Genomic DNA, 21460 nt, shown 5'->3' on the forward strand with positions numbered 1-21460 from the left:
GCATTCAGTGGGGAAATACGGGAAGGCTGCATGTACCAGGGGAACCCAGGCCAGGCCTTCCCTTCTTTCCACCTGGGTTCCCCTAGTGTAGGTTCCTAGGTTTCCAACTCCTTGAGGATCTATATATATAAAAGCCTAATATGCAAATTGTCCCCTCGGGAGTTTGACCAGGACCAGAGTTTGATCACTCACTATGATGTGTGCTGACCACCAGGGGGTGGCACAGAACAAAGGAAGGCCCTGGCTGGCAGCCAGAAGGCCCCGATCGTCCCTGATCACTGGCCAGCTAGGGACCCTACCCATGCACAAATTTTGTGCACTGAGCCTCTAGTATAGTCATATTAATGTAATGATAAGCTTAATAGCACACATTTATTGCCAGGAACTTTTGTAGCCCTCACAAAAGTGCTTTGAGGCAGGGATTATTATTATCCCCATTTTACATATGAGGAAACTGAGGCACAGTTATGTAGCTTGGCCAAGGTTACATACACAGTCTGAGGGGTCTGTGACAGGTTCACCTCGGTTTCATTCACAACATCTAGAATGGGTGGGGAGCCTTTTTTCTGCCAACGGCCATTTGGATATTTATATCACTAGAGGCCTGGTGCATGAAAGTTGTGCACTCGGGGGGGAGGTGGTCCCTCAGCCCAGCTTGTACCCTCTCGCAGTCCAGGAGCCCTCGAGGGATGTCTGACTGATGGCTTAGGCCCGCTCCCTGCATCAGTAAGACATCCTTAGTGCTGCTGCGGAGGTGGGAGAGGCTCCCACCACTGCTGCTGCGCTCGCCAGCTGTGAGCCTGGCTTCTGGCTGAGCGGCGGTCCCCCTGTGGGAGTGCACTGTCCACCAGGGGGCAGCTTCTGCATTGAGTGTCTGCCCCCTGGTGGTCAGTGCATCATAATGGCTGGTTGTTCTGCCATTCGGTCGATTTGCATATTAGCCTTTTATTATATAGGATTCACTTAATATAATTCACCAAATATAAATTTATGTTGCTATGAAAAATGCTCTTAGATTTATTGAATTTTGAGTGCTGCCTTGGTTGTCTTGGCAGGGCCAGACCAAATGATTTCACGGGCCTTATATGGCCCGTAGGCCAGACATTTCCCACCTCTGATCTAAACCTTGATTCAGGCCTGCTGGGGACTCAGGGAATATTTGTGTAAGAGCCAATGCTGGGGTACCTCCTGTGGTTCTGGGAGGGGGCTTCCCTCACCTTGGACTTCTGCACAGTCTCCATGCTGGCATTGAGGTCGTCGATCTCGGCCTTCATGACCTGCTTGTCCTTCTCCAGCTTGGACTTGACCCTCTGAAGGTTCTCCACGTGCTCCGTCAACTCAGCCATGGAATCTGTGTGTTTCTTGCGCAGGGTGGAGGCTGTTGCCTCACTCTGCAAGGCTGCCTCCTCCAGCTCCCGCCGCAGTTTCAGCAGCTCGGCCTCCCGCTTGCGATTCTGCTCAATCTGGGGGTAGAGGAGAAGCAAAGCTTAGCAGGACTGGCTGGCACTGGTCTCCTTGGGGTGGACACTGTTCACTTGCTCAATGGTCCTTTGATATTCCTGTACCCCACTAATGAGATGCCCTGATTGAAATATCAATCCTAAGCCTCTGGGTGGTTGCCTATAGGATTTGTTTAGATAGTGTTGTGTGTTGAATTATGTTTCCCTTAAAGATATGTTTAAATCTTAACCCTGATACTTTATTTGACCTTATTTGGGAATAGGATCTTTGCAGATGTACAAAAGTTAAAATGTTATACTGGATTAGGATGGGCCCTAATCTCTAATTACTGGTTGTCTTTATAAGAAGAGGGAAATTTGGACCCAGAGAGACACATAAAATAAAGGCCATGAGAGAGGCAGAGACTGGACCATGCAGCTATTAGCAAGGAACAGCAAAGATTGTCTGCAAATCATCAGGAGTTGGGAGAGAGGCCTGGAATGAATTCTTTCTCAGAGCCTTCAGAAGGATCCCACCAGGCAGCCTCTTAGCTATTGCTCTTGCTCTAATGCAGTGGTTCTCAACCTTGGCTGCACATTAGAATCACCTGGGAATCTTTTTAAAATCCTGATTTCTGGGCCTCATCCTCCGGAAATTCTGTTTCTTTGTTACTAATGTTGTGGCCCCACCCCATAACAAAGAAACGGAATTTCCGGAGGATGAAGCCCAGAAATCAGGATTTTAAAAAAGATTCCCAGGTGATTCTAATGTGCAGCCAAGGTTGAGAACCACTGCTCTAATGGCTCCCTGTTGTTCTCTTAACTCCCTGCAATGCTAGAGATAGTCCCTTTGTTAATCCCCCTCATTCAAACCATCTGGGATGATTTTGTTTTCTGCCAGGATCTGACCCCAGAGCGACACCTGCTTCAGTTCAGCTCCACAAGGAGCCGACTGTGGCCAGGATGATGAAGTAACAGGACATGGAGTCCAGGGGCCCAAAGGAAAAGATATCCAGCCTTCCAGTGATAAGGGATGCCATTCATGCTCTCTGCTCTAATCCAGGGTCCACATTTGCAAGAGAGCTGACTTCATGAAATTATGGGAGTATCATGTGGCTTCTGGTAGTCTCCACGATGCCTGCATGTGAGTTAGAGGAAGACACATTCCACCCCAGGAGGCATGGCTCAGATTCCAGCCCCCATTCGCCTCTCAGTGGGGTGCTCTTGGAGTGTGGGGTCACCCCACTGTAGTCACCTGGTCTATATTTTCTGTATTCTGGTGTTTGACATCTGGGGCTTTGCTGACTCCAAAAGGATGGACCCTCCCAGGTTTAGCTAATTCCCAGAGATAGCAAACAACTCAATTTCAATCACCACCAACCAATCTAGAGCCTTCCCACCCCCCAGTTCCTTCCTTTATGTGGCTCTCATACTCTCAGCTACTATCCAGTTACTATAATCACCCATGGCCAAGTACTAGACAACTAGGGATGGCTCCAATGCTCCAGAACCCTCCAAAATGATCCAAACTAGCCAATCTAAGCCTGCTCCCATGCCTTCCTCAGAAACCATAACAAAGGCTCTTGCTCCCTATTCCCCTTCCCTCTGTCCACTGAATGACCCGGGTGCTTCCCTGTGTGGCTCTGTCTGGCATGTCCCCCGCTTTAGGGAACTGTAGCAAACTACAGTTGATCGTTGGACAATGCAGGTTTGAACTATGTGGGTCAATTGAAAAAAAAAAGTAAGTATAAATATACCATGCAGTTCAAATCTGTGTTGTTCAAAGGTCACTGTTACCTCTTCAATGGCAATCCCCTCTTCATCTTTTGGCCTTACTGTACCTCAAAGTTTTTTTTTTATCAATACACTGTATTTTAGAATACCCACCCTCTGTATTCAATCCAAATCCTGCTTCCATTAGTGCCACTAAGGAGCCCCAGAAGGAAGTGGACCAAATCAGCCTCTCTCTTGCCTACTTTGTATTACTAATCAGTTTCTCTTCAAGCTAGCCCCAGGAATTCAGCAAAAACCAGCTGGTTTTTATCCCACTGTTTATCATCCAGCACTTTTTTCTCCCGGTAGGCAGGCAGGATTGGGGTTCCCAGGTTCCCCGAGGATGGTACCTGAGCAGAAGTGGCTCCCCCAGCCTCTTCCAGCCTGTCGCTGAGGTCTTCGAGGTCCCGGGACAGGTCACTGCGTTGTTTCTCCACCTGGGGTAAGAGTGAATGACACTGACTGAAGCCATCCGTGAGTCCTTCTTTCCGCATGGTGTTTGTGAGGCCAGGGGCCTGCGCCTGGGGAGCTCTGCACTCTGCTTGCCACCACACGTGCTCAGTGAAGGATGCTGTCTGTCTTTCTCCTTGCACTGGGTGGGCCTTAGTGCCCATCTTGCCCCCCCCCCCCCAGCCCAGTTGGCTGATTCTGGAGTTTAGGCATCTTATGATTTATTTCCACCATCTTTATGGTTTTATCTTCTGTAGGATCCCTGCCCTCAACCCTCCCTCCACTCTTTGCTCTTCCTTTTACACCGTTGTTCCTGTGCAGGTAGGTGCTATTTTGTTGCTTTGGCCTGAAATTCCGCCCTGCCTCAGCCTGTTGAATTCAGTCTTTGAATTCCTAAGCTAATTTGCCTCCACCACCTGTCCCAGGCAGAGCTAGCCTTCTCTCCTTGGTTTCAAACCACAAGCAGCATCTTTGCATCTTACATGATAATTAATGTCCACGTGTAGCACAGTGCCTGGCACACAGTAGGTGCTCAAGAAACAACGAGGCCTTTTCAACTGGAAACCTGTCCTCTGTTTCTGCTTATGGTTGGATTGTAGCTGGCATTTGGCCCTTTGACTCAGGAAAGGTAAAAGCAGTATGTCATTTACCTTGGCTCTCATTGCCCTCTCAGCTTCCAGTTCTTCCTCCAGTTCCTCAATTCGGGCCTAGCAGAAAAGTAAGCAGAAGAAGAGGGTTAAGGGGGATTATCTTAACTCTGTGGGAAACTTACCCAGTTAGCCTTTTAGAATGGAGATAATGGGGGAGAGTATTATGCTTAAGGGAAATAAGCCAGTAGGAGAAAGACAAATACCATATGATCTCACTTATATGTGGAACCTAATGAACAACAACAAAATAAATCTTTATATATAAAAGCCTAAGCGACCATACGACCGAATGACCAGTCGCTATGATGTGCACTGACCACCAGCTCAATGCAGAAGCTGCCCCCGGTGGTCAGTGCACTCCCATAGCCAACCTCCCTCCCCCCTTTCCTCCCCCCCTACCCCTGCTGGCTCATCCCAACCTCGTTGGTCCCTCCCTCTGGCCAACCACCCCGATAGCCCTGATTGGGACTGGGTGAGACAGCCCAGATGGCCCTGATCGTGCACCAGGCCTTTAGTAAATAAATAAAAAAGGAGGTAATGGAAGGGAGCTAACTGTCAAAAGCAGAGGGAACCAATGGCCCTGAGGCAGGAGGGAGGCTGGGATACGTGAGTGCCCATCTGGAGCCAGCATGGTGATGGTGGTGATGGTGGGGATAGTGGATGATGAGGTCAGTGAGGAAGCAGCGGCTAGATCAGTGAGGGTGAACCTTTAGAGCTCGGCGTGTCAGCATTTTGAAAAACCCTAACTTAACTCTGGTGCCGTGTCACATATAGAAATTTTTTGATATTTGCAACCATAGTAAAACAAAGACTTATATTTTTGATATTTATTTTATATATTTAAATGCCATTTAACAAAGAAAAATCAACCAAAAAAAATGAGTTCGCGTGTCACCTCTGACACGTGTGTCATAGGTTCGCCATCACTGGGCTAGATCGTAGAGGGCATTTTAACCATTGTAAGGACTTTGAATTTAACCCTCAGTGTCACCTCCAAGGACTCTGTGACAATCTTGCTCCTTAGGAAAACTTAGTAGCCAATCAGCTGCTTTGAGAAAAGGGTACAAGGAAGCGCATCTCAAAAGGCAGGTTCAGTCTTCTTGGTCCTGGACATACCTGGTGTTCCTTTAGTTTCCGTTGCAGTGTGGAATTCAGAGACTGCTCATCCTCATATTTAGAGTTGACAGAATTGATTTCCATATCCCTCCTGCAAAAGAAGGTTTGATCTCCTGAGGAAGAGCTCTGAGGGTAGACTAGTTAGCTGACCAGAGAATAGGGACTGGGCTGCCAGAGGAGGCTTTAAACCTGCTGAAAAATACTTGCCCCTAACCCCCTGGCCTTCTGGGGTGACAGCCCAGAAGGACTCACCCTGCAGAGACCCAGAATTTATTCCACTGGCTTTTCATTCACTTATTCTTTCACTCATGTATTTATTAATTTGATATATGTTTATTGAGTACCTACTATGTGCCAGACATCATTTGGGGTTCTAGGGACACATCAGTGAACAAGCCAGACAGAAATCACTGCTCTGGTGCACTTTAAATTCTAGGGACTACAGAATCATGTTAATGCTTTGCCTTTTTAGAGAAAATTTCCCCCAAAAGCTTTAAACAAAAGGCTGTCTCCTTCTGATGTGTGAGTTCCATGTGTCAAGAAGCCACATATGAAAACTAAGATGACAGAAGGAGTAGATGAGGAGGATGGGCAAGGCCACATGCACCTTCTGGGTGGGCCACAGAAGATATGTGCTGAGATGCAGATTTTGCTGCTATGCCCCTCATAGCAGTCTGAGGTACTTTAAAACTGCCTTAGAAACGTATACTTCAAAGATGTAATATCCAAATTCTACTCCTTTTTCCTTACCTTACTCCTTATCTCCATTACCTCAGCCTCTTACTTAGTTCAAGCTTATGCCTGGACTATTGCAATAGCCTTCCAATTGTTTTCCCGCTTTTAGTTTTTTTCCTACTCCATCTTTTCTCCATGTTATTGCCACAGTGATATTGATAAAATACCCTCTCAACTTGTGATCTTTGAGAGCCCAGTTTATAAGTTTCTATAAACTTTCTGCCCTCAGATGCATGCATTGCTTAAAACAAGTCTCCTTTTCATCATCCAATAGGCCATGTCTGATGCCCTGTAGACAGGACAGCCCCTACTCCTTTCTCCCTGTAGCCTTCCTGGTGGGCACACTGCCTGGCCATATAGGAGGTGCTGGTGACAGGCATGGATACATGTAAATCCCTCAGCACAGTGCCTGGAGCCTGGGACCATCTAGAAAGTGCTAGATATTGCTAATATTATTACAGAGAAATAAATGACTGCATTGGCGTACTTTTTCACCACCTCCTCAAGATCTAGCTTGGACCGCTCCATCTCATTGAGATTGTCAATGGTCATCTTCAAGTCACTCTCAGCTTTCCGACGAGCCTTTTCCACCTCTGCCCGGATTTTCTTTTCTTGTTCCCAGTTATCTTCCAGCTGTGGAGAAAGTAGAGGAGGGTGAGCCTCGGTCCAGAACACAATAGGAAACCAGACTGGGCCTAGTTCCTTAGCTGTGGCATCAGAAGAGCCCTCACTTCCTGGGAGCTTTAAAACTGGGGAATGTGTCAGTCCAGTTCCAAAAATGTATCTGAGGACCCTGTCCTTGAGTGTAGAATTGGTCGCTGTGGGCATTACCTCATGGATCTGGGTGTTGAGCTTGCTGTTGCTCTTTGTCAGGTGGTTCACCTTGTCCTCCTCAGCTTGCAGATCATCGAGGGTTTTCTGGAAGGAAAGATACACACGTGTTCCCCACAATGGACACAGGAGCAGCTGGTCAGACCTGGTTTTCTGCCATCACTTCTGAGCTGAGTTGAGTTGACTGCAGTGAACAGCTACTGAGTGCCTGCGCCTGGTGCTAGGTGAGGCTGGGGCAGACCTGAGCACCCGTCAGCAGCAGGTAAGCCCTCGGGTCAGTAGGGGGGCTCTGGTTCTCCACAGGCATGTGGAAATCTGTGGGGGCTTCTGGTTGTCATAATTATTGGGGACCACACTGTCACTTAGTGTATAGTTCCAGGGATGCTGGACCTCTTGTCTTGCTCTGGACAATCTGGCACCATGAAGAATAAGTCTGTAGTCCACATGCTTGATGTCCCACCCAGACTCTCATGTAAATAAAACAGCCATTTATCCTTTTCTGAACTTAGAACCCACCACAACTTTACATATAACTCAAATACTTTTTTCATTTAGTATATACTACATTTTTATAGAATGATCTACCATGAAAACTGAGAGATGATATATGTATTGTTATAAAAATCTCCCGGGAGTTATTCACCGTTTTGTTAAATTGCAGCAGTGACAGCCGCCACACTTTGCTATCTGGGTCGCCAACACACCCTCCCGTGCCCATCTGTAGCCATTGTAGACAGGTTCAGGCAGATAGCCCACTGCTCACAATACCTACTAGTCAGTCTGCTTTATCTTTTACACATGGACAGCTCTATTATTTATTATAAATTATTTTCCATTTATTTCTTCTTTATGTTGAAGGGTGCTCTATTGCTATTTTTATTTCAGGATAGTAAGAGAGCCTTCCAAAATAGTCAGTCCTCATTATTTGTGGATTATCTACCTGCTAATTTACCTACTTCCTAAAATTGTTTGTAATCCCCAAATCAGTACTCATGGTGCTTTCATGGTCATCCACAGATATTAGTGGAATGGTGAAAAACTTGAGTCACCTGGGGTTTTTCAGCTGAGTTCAAATGAGATGATGCCTTGCCTTCTTGTTTTATCTCAGACTGCAAGCAAGTGTCCTTTTCACAGTCTATTTAGTGTCACGTTTTTACATCTGTGTGCTTTTTGTTGGTGATTTCACTGTTAAAAATGTACCCATGCACAGTGCTGTCTAGTGTGTTTCTTACAGAGGAAATCGTGGTAGATAAGCTTCATTCGGGCATGAGATAGAGTGCTGTTGACTAAGGGTTCAATGTTAAGGAATCAACAATATGTACTAAAAAGGCGCCTTTAAACACATACACACATAAAACAACATAATGTATTGATCATAATCATATGTATTATGTATTGATTGGTTGACAAATTGTTATGATCAGAGGCTTACAGAAACCTAACCCTAAATTTCCCCTAGGAGCAGAGTTTTAGTTTTTTGCTATTTCAGTGTGTGTGATGATTTTTATAGAACATAACTACCTTGAATCATGAGAATTGGCTGTATTTGTTATAAGAAGTGGCTCTGGGTATTTGATATAGTTGAGTCACAGTTGAAGGGAGGTATTTCCAGAGGCAGCTCAGGGGACATGTTGTGGGTTCAGGTTTCAGCAAACACAGGGATCAAGGTCCATTGTCTGGTTCTGAGCTTCAACTCGCTGTCTGCACCTGTGTTTCCAGCGCTAGGAGGTGCCCTGGGCTGGAGGCTGGTCAGAACTGGCTCTGTATTTAGTAGCCTGAGCCTGTAAATAGTCGGGTGGGTCTGCCTGTGACCTCAAGACCTCATGTCTGTTGTTGCAGCAATGCACCAGAATTCACTGGTGCTTTAGAGCTCAAGGGCACTTCCCTATGCCCCACCTCATTCTTATGACTCTGGGGATCACACCTCCCACTGTGCCTGGGGCCATCCTGACTTTTGTCTGTTGTCCCTGTTTCACTCTGAAAGCTGTCCTAGTTTGGGTGATAAATTATATGGTTGTCCCATTTATGACAAACCTGGAAGGAAGGCATCAAGATGTGACCATGCTCACTTCACTGATGAGGGAATTGAGATCTAGGGAGAGTCTGCGAGTTTCCTGAGGGCCCCTAGCTGAGGGTGACAAATCTGAGGTCTGCCTGCTCTGCCAAGGGGAGAAGTGGGCGGTGCTCACCTGGTGCAGCTCCTCCAGGGCCCTCTTCTCCTTCTGGAGCTTGGCGATGGAGTCTTCTCTGAGTGAGAGGTCCCCAGTCAGGGTGCGGACCTTGTGATCTAGGGCCTGGAAACCCGGGTGAGAGAGAGACAGATCTTTAAGTCTGGGAACACCTCTGGTGGGAGGAGAGGAGGCACTTGTTCTGAGAGAGGGTCGTTGATTTGGCTGTACTCTAGAGCAGTAGTTTTCAACCTTGGCTGCACATTAGAATCACCTGGGAATCTTTTTAAAATCCTGATTTCTGGGCCTCATCCTCTGGAAATTCTGTTTCTTTGTTACTAATGTTGTGGCCCCACCCCCATAACAAAGAAACAGAATTTCCGGAGGATGAGGCCCAGAAATCAGGATTTTAAAAAGATTCCCAGGTGATTCTAATGTGCAGCCAAGGTTGAGAACCACTGCTCTAGAGTCTTCTGGGAGCCTGAGAAATACTATACCCAGGTCACACCCCAATCACCCAAGTCAGAATCTTGGGGGTAAGGGAAGCAGTGAGGACCACCAATTCAGGCCATGCAAATCAAAGCCTGGTCCTTGGATGTTAGCTGTGGCATTGACCGAGAATGTGTTGGAAACATGGGTCCTGGGTCTCTGCCAGCCCTGCCAGCCCAGAATCTGCATCTTATCAGGTTCCTGATGTTTTGGGTGCACATCAGAGCTGGAGAGGCATGGGTTTGGTTATATCTACCTTTCCCTGCTCATGGACCCCATACACCTACAAGGTACAAAGCGGGTGTTGGGGCCAAGGGCCAACAAGTGGGCTCCCCCTGGAGCCACTTGGAGGACATTAACTGCTTGTTTGAGCAGCTATAAGTGGCCCCACTCTTCTGATAGGGTTGCCTCTTCTGGGAAGGGAGGAAGAGTGAACATGATGCTGCAGGACATTCTGTGAGGGGCCAGGATGCTGAGGCTAAGTGGGCAGCAGGCTAATGCAGATGCCTGGAATCCCAGGTGTGAGGAGAACCAGTCAGCTCTGAGTGTGGCTGGCACCATGATGGGAAGAGCTCTCAGGCCCCTTAGGCAGCTGCTCTAACAGAACTTTCTGTAACAATGGATGTGTGTTCTCAGTTTGCTTTGTCCAACACAGTAGCACTGGCTACATGTAGCTATTGAGCACTCAAAATGGGGCTGGTTGACTGAGGAACTGTATTTTAAATTGTATTTAATTAAGTTAACATAACTCCATTTGGTCCAGCTGGGTGGCTGAGTTGGTTGGAGTGTCATACTGTACATCAAAAGATTGCGTGTTCTATTCCCAGTTAGGGTACATTCCTAGGTTGCAGGTTCAATCTCTGGTTGGGGTGTGTGTGGGAGGCAACTGATCAATATTTCTCTCTCGCATAAATGTTTATTTTTTTTCTCTCTCTCCTTTCCTCCTCTAAAATCAATAAACATATCTTCATGTGAGGATTAAAAAAAATATCCCCATGTAGCTGGTGGCGAGGCTCCTGGTGTGACCCCTGCAGGGTGAGCGAGCTGGGATTCCCTGACCCTGAGAGGAGTGTGATTGTGCCCAAGGCTACCTCACCTGCTTCTCCTTCTCTGTCTTAGCCAGGGTGGTCTCAAGGCCCTCCAGGTCACGCTTCAGGTCGCTAAGCTCCCCCTCCAGCTTTCGCTTGGTGGCACTCAGGGAGGCAGCTGTGCCCTCCTCTTCTTCCAGCCGCTCCCGCATGTCCCCAATCTGGCTCTCCAGCTCCATTTTGGTCTTCATCATCTGGGTCAGGCGCTCCTCCGCATCCATTAGGTTATCTTGTTCCTGATGGAAAAAAGAGCCCCAGTCAAAATTAGGGGTCCAGGCTCCCACAGGGGACCAAGATGGTGGGCAGTCCTTGGGTTGACAGGACGCCCCCCACCCCCCGAAATGTGTCCTGAGGTTGGACAGGGGGTGGGCTAGCTCCGAGCTCCTTTGCGATGTGTACCACAAAGTGACAAAGTGTAGTCTAGGAGTGTGGGCCCCAGACCAGTCGCAGCACCTGAGAGTTAGTTAGGATGCTAAATCTCAGGCCCCAGGTGAGACCTGCTACATCTGAATCTGCATTTTGATGAGATCCCAGGTGATCAGATGCACCTGAAGGTTTAATCAGAGGTGGAGCTGTCAAAAGTCACACAGGCAATAAGTGGTAGAGGAGGGAAAACCTGGGGATCCTCTGGGGTCTCCCCAAGATGGAGCCAGTGGTGTAAGACAACAACTGGACACAGAGACAGAAGACTGGCCCAGCTGTGTGGCTTTTGTTCATGGCATAACTTTACTGAAATTCAGATCTTTGTCTGCAAAATAAGGGAAACAATACCGTGAGGCATAAAGGGATGGAGCTCATGAGGTGCTCCTGTAAATGGAAGATTCTTTTATTACTGTGTTCTCACTCAGGCCCAGTCTTCCCAAATATACAATAAGGTTCTTGGCTGGAGAAACTCCTCAGGGGTGTTAAGAGGATGTGAAGAAACTATGCTAAGCAGGAAGGACCCAAGATAGAATCGAATCCTTCACAATTGTGGGTTTTCTACTGATGGGCTTGGGACCTTGATGAAGTCTCTAAATGTTGGTCAAAGTGAGTTTTCTACCCTGTAATATACATGTGAAAATTGGGTATCTTAAGGGGTATTTCTGAGGGTCCAATCAGAGAAGGATCCTTGGTAAACCAGGAGGCTCACAGCAGTGACTATAGTCATTATATTGGAATGCAGGGAGGGAAGCATTGAGTCAGGCACCCATGCAAACTAGGATCATTTGTTCTTCCTGCTGTGTTTGCACTTGACAGGCAAGGAACAGTAGGCAAAGAGGGCAAGTTCCCAAGGTCCTACAGCAGACCCAGGCTCACTTTGGGGGCTTCTCCCACCACATCTTGTCTGGACAAGCCTCGCAGGGCCAGCCTTTCTGTGTGTGCTGAGGGCAAATAAGACTCTGATAGAGACATTTTGGTATTTGGGTCAAGGGTGACATTACAATGAAGAAAAGAGAAGGCCAGAGGCACACAACTCGCAAGAAGCTCATCCTCCCATCTAGGGCCTGACTCATGGCAATCCTTGAGGTCTGGACAGTTGCCAAGGTCCCCAGCTCCTCTCCCTCCCCCAGGGCCCCACGTACGGCCTGCAGCTGGATTTTGAGGTCGTTCTTCTCCTGGCTGAGTGTGGCCACCTTCTCCTCCATATCCTTGACCTTGTTTAGCAGCTCTTGTGTCTTGGACATGGCATTCCTCAGCTCCTCTTCTTTGGCCTTCATCTCCTCCTCTTGCCGGGCCACATTCAGGAGCGGCTTGACCTGAGCAATATCATAGGGTGTTAGGGAGATGGGCTTCGCCAGGGGACTGAGAGATGGGTTGTGGTGGCTCTGCCAGGCTGGTCCTCAGGTCCCCACTGGGGTGGAAAGCAACTCCTGCTGCAGCTGTGAGGAAGAGCCCTTTTCCATAGAGGCCACAGCATGTCTGGCCTCCACAGAGAAGGCCCATTCCTCTTAAATTCAATCCTCAGGATGCTCTTTGATCCCAGGAAATACAAAGTTAGATTGTCTTCAGTATCTAGCTGCACCCAGTGTTTACAGCTGTTTTGTAAACTGTGTGTGCTTGGAGCCCTGGCTACATCCACAACATGGCTTTCCCTTGCTTTTCTTTCTTATTGAGTGCCCTATCTATCTATCTATCTATCTATCATCTATTCTCTCCATATCTCCATCTCTCTGGTTTTATTAAAAATCTTTTTTATGTCTCTCTGTCTGTCTCTCTTGTGTCTGCTCTCCAAAGTGGCAAAGTTCGCATAAACAGGTTATGTAGGCACTACAACAGCTGTCACACTTTTTATTCAGTGAAAGTGTGTTTTTCTCCGCTGACTCATCCTACCCGGCTTAGTTAAATAAGATTAGCATTTAGTCAGTATACTAAGAGTAAAGGATTTTTATTTTATGTTTTTACTCATTGGAATAGCACCTTGCCCTGAATGTTTAATTAGTGAAATTTTACTTTCTAGTAAAGAACAGGGAAGCTTCCAGGCTCTGTCTCCTTGTCATCTGTGATCACTGTGTCTGCTTGAAAGACCCTAAGAGCTGTTGGTCTGGGACTTCCTAAATGGTAATCCGTACACAAAGGGGACAGGTGAGATGGATTCCAGCACTGCCCTGAAACCCTTTGATTTTATTGTTACACAGTTACTTTAAAATAATTAATAATAATAACATAATTTTGAAAAAATTTTAAAAATGAAAAAGGACTTGTCAAATTCATAATTTTATGGATGCTATTTGCTTAGGATGAGATTAGAGCAGGTTAAGGAAATGAAGTTTCCTTTTAAAATTAATTTTTAAGATCAAAACAGTGAGTTGATATAAAGGAAAAAAGCTCAGTCATTGAACAGGTGGGGAATGTGCTGGTGATGATGAACTTTGAGAATGCTCATCTAGGACCCTCTGCAATCGCCTATGTGTGGGCACATTTGGGGATGCAGAACTTACTATTCTCCCTTTACTAGGGTAAATTTGTGGTCAGCACCAATTGTTTAAAAGCACTTTTTCTCTGGGAGGGAAAAGAAGCTTCTGTGTGCGGAGTCGGGAGCTCATAACCACCCGAGATGACCTGGAACCTGTCCTAATGGCTGCCCCTTGAGACAAGCATTCTCCTGTCAGCTGAGTGTGGCATCCCTGCACCTGGCTCCTGTGGTGCCCAGTGGTGTGTTCCCTCTCAATGGAGGTCCCAGGTGTGATGTCATAACCTGGTGTGATTCAACTTGCATGCAGTAGGATAGTTCATGGCCTCCCGTGATGCACCAGCAGCCCCATCACCTGGCTGACTCACACCGCCCTCACTGCTCTCTCGGAAGAATCTGGGAAATGAGATGTCAGATCTCATGATTTCCTGGGGCCACCCCAGTTCTGAAGCCAAGGACTTCACTAAGGGAGTTGAAGATGCCTCAACCCCAGGGGTGGGGCCTGATAACCAAGCCCACTTTCTGCAGCAGAGTGGAGGGCTCCTATCCACTCTAAGTGTATTTTATTTTTAGGCATGAGATGAAAGGTGGGAAGACACTATGATTTTTCTGAGGGAAGAATTAGCCCCTGTCTGGAAGGAGGCTAGACTCCTCTGTTTCCAAGACACTCTCATTTTTAGACTGTCCTTGCAGTACCCATGGCTTTCCACCCCCAAGAGGCACCTCTTTCTACCTAGGACTGAGGCCCCCACCCGCAGATAGCAGCAATACCAGCTGGCCTAGCCCTCAGCCCTCACCTTGTTGTAGAGCTTCCACCAGCCCCAGAAACGCAGCTCTAAGAACTTGCGTGTGTTCCGCTGGATGACTTTCAGGCCAATTCTGCAAAAAGAGAATTCAGGGTTGCATGGGTTAAAATGCACGTGGCAGGACCTGGCCTCCCAGATGGAACCATTTCTTTCAGACAGCATAAGGCTGAGACAGACTACTCATTTCTTCCTGCATTTCCCTTCCTTTCCTCACCGGAAATCACCGATTGGTTCCTAATCCCATACATCAGCAGTCTTTGGAATCCACCCTTTCTTGTCCTTTGCACTTTCATTTGACTGACTTTTACCAGTGACTTCCTGGGCACCAAAGCCTTGGGCTCCTAATCGATGTCCCTGCCTTCAGCTGGGGTCACAGAGGGCCTGATGCTGGATATCAGGAGTTCATTACTGTTATTATTTATCCATCGCTACTATTATGACTAATTCTATGACCACAAATTGCCAGAGTCAGTCACAAGTCAAGCAGGGCAGCCTGAGATATTTTCTAATTACTGTTTTGGGGAGCTGACTGAAAAACAGGACTCTGAGGACAGGGATTTGGAATGAGGATTTCTGGGATCTAGGCCTGACTCTGCATGAACCTGGCCCAGTTCCTTAACCTCTCTAACCTCAGTTTCCACATCTATAAAATGGCGGTACTGGCCCTCCCCTTTCCCTCTCACAGCATCATCATCATCATATGGAGCAAGTCAGGGGATGGCTGTGAAAGTAGCTTATACACTGTAGGGAGAAGGGTTTATGTTAGGTGGTCCCTGTTATGAGTTCAGTTGTGTCTCTTTCAAAACGTATGTTGAAGTCCTAATCCCCAGTGCTTGTGAATATGACCTTATTTGGAAATAGGGTCTTAGCAGATATAAAATTACTGGGGTTAAGATGAGTTATACTGGAATAGAGTAGGACCTTAACCCAAGATGACTGGTATCCTTATAAAAAGGAGGAAGATTATTGTGTTCATGTAGAGGAGATGGCCATATGAAGACAGAGGCAGAGACTGGAGCGATGCCAATAGATGCCTGGGGCTACCAGGACTGAAAGAGGCAAGAAAGGTTCCTCCTCTATAGCCATCAGAGGGAGCATGGCCTTCCAGCACATTGCTTTCAGACGGTTGACCTCCACAACAATGAGAAAATAAGTTTCTGTTTTAAGACACCCAGTTTGTGGGGCTTTGTTATGGCAGCCTTGGAAAACTATTATAGCCTCCAAACAGGGTTCTTTGGTCCAGCAAAGACATTGGCACCTCACTGCACTGTGTCACTAATGGAGCTGACCACTGTGTGTATGGCGGTGTTCCTGGTCATTTTGTAAGGATGTGTGTGGCTTCAGTGGTCCTGCCCATTGTGTTCATGTATGCTACCTTCGTTCCAGCATCTTCTTGAACTCAATCCTCATAAGGAAACCCCGGAGCCGACACTGTAACATCGTCATGATCTTGGCTAGACGTTCATCTCGCATGTCCTCGAGCTTGGCCAGGATGCCTGCTCGGAAGAATACCTAGAGGAAAGACACACTTATCTGAAAATAGCCCAGCTGTCACCAATAGCAGCAACTTGGGAGTTGGGAGTTAAAATCAAAGCACCAGAGATTCAGAAGGGTCTTTAAGAGTTAAGAGACACAGTCTAGTGCTGGTATTTGAGGCCCCTCAAAATCAGCTGGCCCCAGCCTGGACACCTCTAATAGCAGGGCCACTGTAGCCTCAATGTTTAGTTCCTCTTGCCCTTGGATTCTCCTATAGGCTCCAGAACTGGTCTTGCACTTACTAGCTGGGTCACCTTGGACATGTTTTCTCACGTCTTATGGCCTCAGTTCCTTATCTGTGAAATGGGAATGCTGATCCCTTCCTTAGACGGTTGTTATAAGGATTAAATAACAGGCAGAAAAGAACTTTTGGAACTATGAAGCTCTGAGAAAAGTGTGAGATCCTTATAATCCCCACTGCTGTGATTGCTTGACAGCCAGGGTATCAAGGGGCCTCCCTTTTTTACCACCATGCAAAGCAGCCTGGATAGTCATGATCCCATGGGAATCTGGGAGTGGGAAGAGGGGATAGTGATCAGCTGGGGGTGGGGTGTGGGGAGTTCCAGAAAGGAGACAGAGTTGTACTAAGGCTGCACAATTTCAGGCATCCAGCTCTTGTGTGCCAGTGGGACTCATCCCCAGGAAAACAAGACTCGCGAAATGCAAACTTTGGTCACATGCATTGAGCCACACCAGGCCTGTGGAGAAGTTGTACTCGCCTGGGCCACCCATGAAACCAGGAGAGGCAAGTGACCTGCTCCAGCCTACACAAGAGGTAGGCTATGAGCCTGACCCTCTTGACTGTAAAGCCAGTGCTCCTCCCATGTCACCCTGGCTGTCACGTTGGGGTCCAGTCTGATCAGGTAGCTATAGATGGACACTGTTCACTGTCAACCTGGCTGGCCCTAACAGTCGTGACAGTACTCTGTGAGACCAGGAAGTGATACAGACAAAGGATAGCCCAGGTCCTGTGAGTCAGGATCCAGTGGCTGCCCCATCTGAGTCAACCCAGAATTATCTGCCAGCTCAGGGCTGGGGCTGTTGGTGTGTGTGGGCTAGGATTATGGTGCTTAACCTGAAGACCCGTACTGCCATGCCCTGGTCAAATCCAGGACCTTGATTCTGATGGGCTCCTTTTATTTTTAGAAATCTGGGGTCATACAATCCTAAGAAATATCCTACCATTTATTGAGTAGTATTCTGTCTGAGCTGGATTCTCATGTATGTGATTTTTAGTCACCCCAAAGTCCGATGAAACTGACCTTATGAGCCCTGCTTTTTCAAAGGAGGAAACTGAGAGTCTCATTAGCCAAGAGGCTTGTACAAGACAGGCAACTGGCCAGCGGTGGAGCTGGAATTCACATCGTGAAGCTCACCTTCTTAAAACAAGGCTGAGTGTTATAGGGAGGCTGTACCACCGGAAGAACCTACCTTGGTATGTCCAATTTTGTATTCATTTACATCCAGGTCAATGGACCCAAGCAGAAGCTCTGAGGCCTTCTTGTTGTCTACAAATCCCTGAGGAATCACGTTGGGGTTCAGCACTTGGTACCTATCAGGAGAGGGTAACAACAGTCATGCAGTCAGTGTCATCTCCAAGATGGCAGCATGAAAGCTTGTCCATGCAGTTATCCCTTAATCTATGGCATGGCCCTTGAGTCAGGGGATAGGTTTCTTTTACAGATACTATACCAGGCAGATAGATGTGTCTGACAGGAGACTTGGGGACTAAATGTCAGTGTGGGTTGAGGTTTCAAGGGGGAGGTGTTTGTAGAAACGAAGACACCAAACTTCTTTTCTTCCAGGCATAGGAGAACTGCTTATTTTTCCTGACCTGCAAGCAGCCCCCTTTGTGATCTTGGATAATTCCTTTCCCAATCAGGGACTTCAGATGACTTGGACAAGATGACCTCAGGTGACCCTTCTTACTCTATAAATCTGTGGTCACATGTTCTAGCAAGTAGAGAGGGAGTGAAAGTAAAATAATGCAACGATGGGGTCTTGGTTTGGGTTCCCGCGGAAGCAGATCTTGAGACTAGGATTCAAGTGCAAGTAGTTAATTGGGAAGTGGCAGAGTTGGGAAGTGGGTTGGGAAGCAAATAAAAGGCATGCTATCAAGCCAGTTATTATAGCAGACAACTGGATCTTAATCCTGCTGGGGACACTAGGAGCAGTGGTGAGTTGGAACCTGCTCCTACTGGCTCATAAGAGTGAATAGTGTGCATCTCTTCCCAACTCCACATTCAGTGATGCCACATTGGTAGCTTGAAATCAGCTGTGGTGGGAGTATTTACACCATGGATACAGGCAGACACTACAAATCAGGGTTTCTTTTTTTAAAACCTGGAGAGCCCATTTTTAACATTTACCAGCATGTTGTTATCTGATCTGACAGCCAGTGTAGACACACTTCACAGTTACCCCATCAGAAGGGTGAGGGAGCTGAAATATTTATATACCAACTGCCCTTACTCATTGGTTGAAGGCTGCTCCTGGGGAGGCATTCATTCCTGATACTTTCAGCCTGCCAAGTAGCAAATTAGGCCCCAGCAGCCCGAGAAAGCCCTCAGGCAAAGAAATGCAGGTGATGGCAGTTGAAATGTGAGCCAATGTGTAGTGAAGTAGAGATAGTGAGGCAGCATACGTCTTTGTACCCACAGTGTCTGTGACAATAGGGTTATATTTGTCAATAGTCAATCCCTGGAAATTGTCAAGGTTTCTGGGACATACTCACTCATTCACTCACCTCTGTTTGAACTCTGGGTATTGCAGCCTGTTTGGGAAGCCCTTCCTGCAAATACGGATACCTTCCAGGACTCCATTGCAAGCCAGCTGGTGCATGATTAGGTGGGCATCTACCACACCTGCCAAGAGGGAGGGCACAGGATGGGGAGTCACTACTCTAGGGTGGGACAGGCCACTTCTCGCCACTTAAGAAAACTGAACTGAGTATCCACATCATTAACCCTAGTCTCCTCCTATCACTGCCCAGGGGTCCCTGTTCCCCACAATTCAGCAAAGTCCCAAAGGCTTTCCTGAGGGTGACTTCTGTCTGGGTGGACACCACTCTGCCGTACAAAGCAGCTAGAACACAATTTTTGGATTATCCATTGTTGGGGATTCTTTCATGCCCCATTTAGCCCCAATCATTCCTGGTTATTGGACTTAATTTGGAGCAGACACCAAATTCATAGCTCCTGAGAACTTTCAGCAGGGATACACATCCCCATGATATACCTGATTGCTTGAACTCATTAGGCACAATACAGCGGACAAAATGAGGGGCAGTGCTGTGGAGGGTGGTCATCAGCTTGTTCAGTTGCTCCTGGGGAATGGAGGAAAAATTAAAATGAAGAGTGCGTAAATTTGGCACTGGTGTTGCAGGACACCTATACTCAGGAGAGGTATTTATTTAGTTTAATTAATTAAATTAAAATTAAAATCCAGTTCTTTCAATCACAGCATCTACTTTCAAGTACTTACTAGCTACATATGGATAATGGCTACCATATTGGACATAATGTTGGAAAGAAGAGAACATTTCATTATGTAATGTTCTGTTGGTTAGCAGTGCTCTCAGAGGTCCAGTGACTTGCCTAAGGTGACATGATTTACAAGAAGCAGGGCCTCTTCTGATTCAGTGCTGGATCATTATAAAATCTTGATAGTAAAAGGAGCCATAGTGCCTGTGTGTGGACCAAACCCTGTCCATTGTTAACCTCCCTACTAAACAGTTCCTCCTCCTCTGCCTGGATCCTCTAATGAGGTGACCCACTCTGCCTTAGGACAGCTGATTCTTGGGAAATATCAAAATCTTTCTTTGTGTAACATCTCCTCATTGGCTGCATTTCTGCACTTTAGAACATTTTTCTAAAGTAATGCCCAAACTTTGTGGAAGAAGACATGCCAACTAACTCTAGGGCACAAGAACTGTTTAGCCATTGATATCTCCACTTGTCATGTTGGGCAAGTCCCATCATTCTCTGGGTTTCAGTCTGAAACAACACAACTAGACTGGACCATCTCTGAGGTTCTTTTATGCTCTACTGTCCTGTGGTTCTGTGACCCCTTCAGAAGGAAACAGACTCCTCAAATGCAAGAGGCAACCATAGTCATAGAAATAAAACCATCCTGTCCTTGGTTGTGAGGTGGCAGCCATACCACCATACCATTGAAAGGAGAGGGTAGGTGGACTCTGTGGCAGCTCCTACTTACCCTGTAGAAGTTGGAGACTGTCATGAAGGAGGAACCTCTCTTCTGCTTCTTGCTTCCAGCTGAGAAAGAGAGACAATACGTTTCACATCAGCACCCAGCATGGGAGGCTGTCTCAAGGATATGCATTCTCTGTTTTTAAAAACTTTTTGGGACTAGTTAAGGTGGGGTCCTCCCATCAGGAAAATGAGATCTATCAGGGAGTGGGCCAATGGCTGACTGTGACATAATTGCCAAAAGAAGTACGTTGCTCCTTGGAGAGAGTGTAGCCCTTGGTGATTTAGGGCTGGCACAAGGGGACAAACTATTCCCATCACTTGGGGAAGAAGAAGAGCACACAGACCATCTGAAGAATTGCATGTTGGTGGTGAAAACATCTCTGAGCCAAAGGAGATTTGCAGTTCTTGCCCCACTGAGTGGCAGCCCAATTGGGCAACTCTCACCCAGGGTGTTCCCCTATGGGCCACACAACCTAGACTGGGCTGGAGGTAAGGCTGGGCTTGGGATTTGCTTCAGACAAAGGCAAGCAGGGAGCAGAAAATAAGCACAGAGCTTCTGGGCATCAACTTTTCCAAAGCAGTATTGTTCCACCCACAGGTGATATGGACCGGATGATTGATTCAGCTGATGGAAGCTCTCAGGTTGCATCTGCATCCCTCTATGGTAGTATACTCCATGGCCTACCTTAAGCTACATGCCATTCATCCATCCACCCATCCACCCACCCATCCATCCATCCATCCATCCATCCATCCATCCATCCATCCATCCATCTATCCAGAGTTGAATGAAAAAGTTTTGTTTTCTTTTTCCTTTCCTTTTGGCCACAAAAGGGCATCAACATAGGGAGACTGGACACAACAAGGGTTCAGCCATACCTGGAGCCTCCTCTTCTTTGAAGAGAATGGCCAGGATTGACATTGTCGATTTCTGGAATAAGCCCACCACTGTTTCATTCAGGGGGTCTTTGTTTTTCTCTAGCCAGCCTGTGATGTTGTAACCCACCTGGAAAAGGGAAAATGCCAGTAATTATATTTCTACCTATAACTCTACCTACTCTCAGTTCCCAAGACCAATCTCCCATCTCCTGGTACTTCCATTCTTGTCCCAGTGACTCCCTGGAGTCTTGGGATATCCCACATAGAGGTCCCATCATCTGCTTTCTTGGGCATTTGTAGTTTACCTGTCTAGGACACCCAACTTCTGGTCTTTGCCCACAAACCAGGACTCCCAGCTTCTCTCTGCTGGGCTGTGACTTTATCTTGCATGTCTTG

General features: G+C 47.1%; 1 protein-coding gene across 1 annotated transcript in view; it reads right to left on the reverse strand.

The window, feature by feature from the left end:
* LOC102774778 (myosin-16) overlaps positions 1–21460 on the reverse strand; it is a 67500-nt gene that overhangs the window by 30455 nt on the left and 15585 nt on the right. Inside the window, exons 14-29 of the mRNA XM_015564365.1 lie at positions 21065–21191; positions 20190–20248; positions 19212–19299; positions 18721–18838; positions 17406–17526; positions 15814–15950; positions 14430–14511; positions 12305–12478; positions 10748–10975; positions 9184–9288; positions 6995–7081; positions 6651–6796; positions 5429–5519; positions 4313–4369; positions 3563–3649; positions 1209–1463 (exon numbers count right to left, since the gene is read on the reverse strand). Of these exons, the coding sequence (XP_015419851.1) occupies positions 1209–1463; positions 3563–3649; positions 4313–4369; positions 5429–5519; positions 6651–6796; positions 6995–7081; positions 9184–9288; positions 10748–10975; positions 12305–12478; positions 14430–14511; positions 15814–15950; positions 17406–17526; positions 18721–18838; positions 19212–19299; positions 20190–20248; positions 21065–21191 (1962 nt within the window). The remainder of the gene's footprint in view (positions 1–1208; positions 1464–3562; positions 3650–4312; positions 4370–5428; positions 5520–6650; positions 6797–6994; positions 7082–9183; positions 9289–10747; positions 10976–12304; positions 12479–14429; positions 14512–15813; positions 15951–17405; positions 17527–18720; positions 18839–19211; positions 19300–20189; positions 20249–21064; positions 21192–21460) is intronic.

The sequence above is a fragment of the Myotis davidii genome, unplaced genomic scaffold, assembly GCF_000327345.1.
Source record: "Myotis davidii unplaced genomic scaffold, ASM32734v1 scaffold159, whole genome shotgun sequence".
Lineage (NCBI taxonomy): Eukaryota > Metazoa > Chordata > Mammalia > Chiroptera > Vespertilionidae > Myotis > Myotis davidii.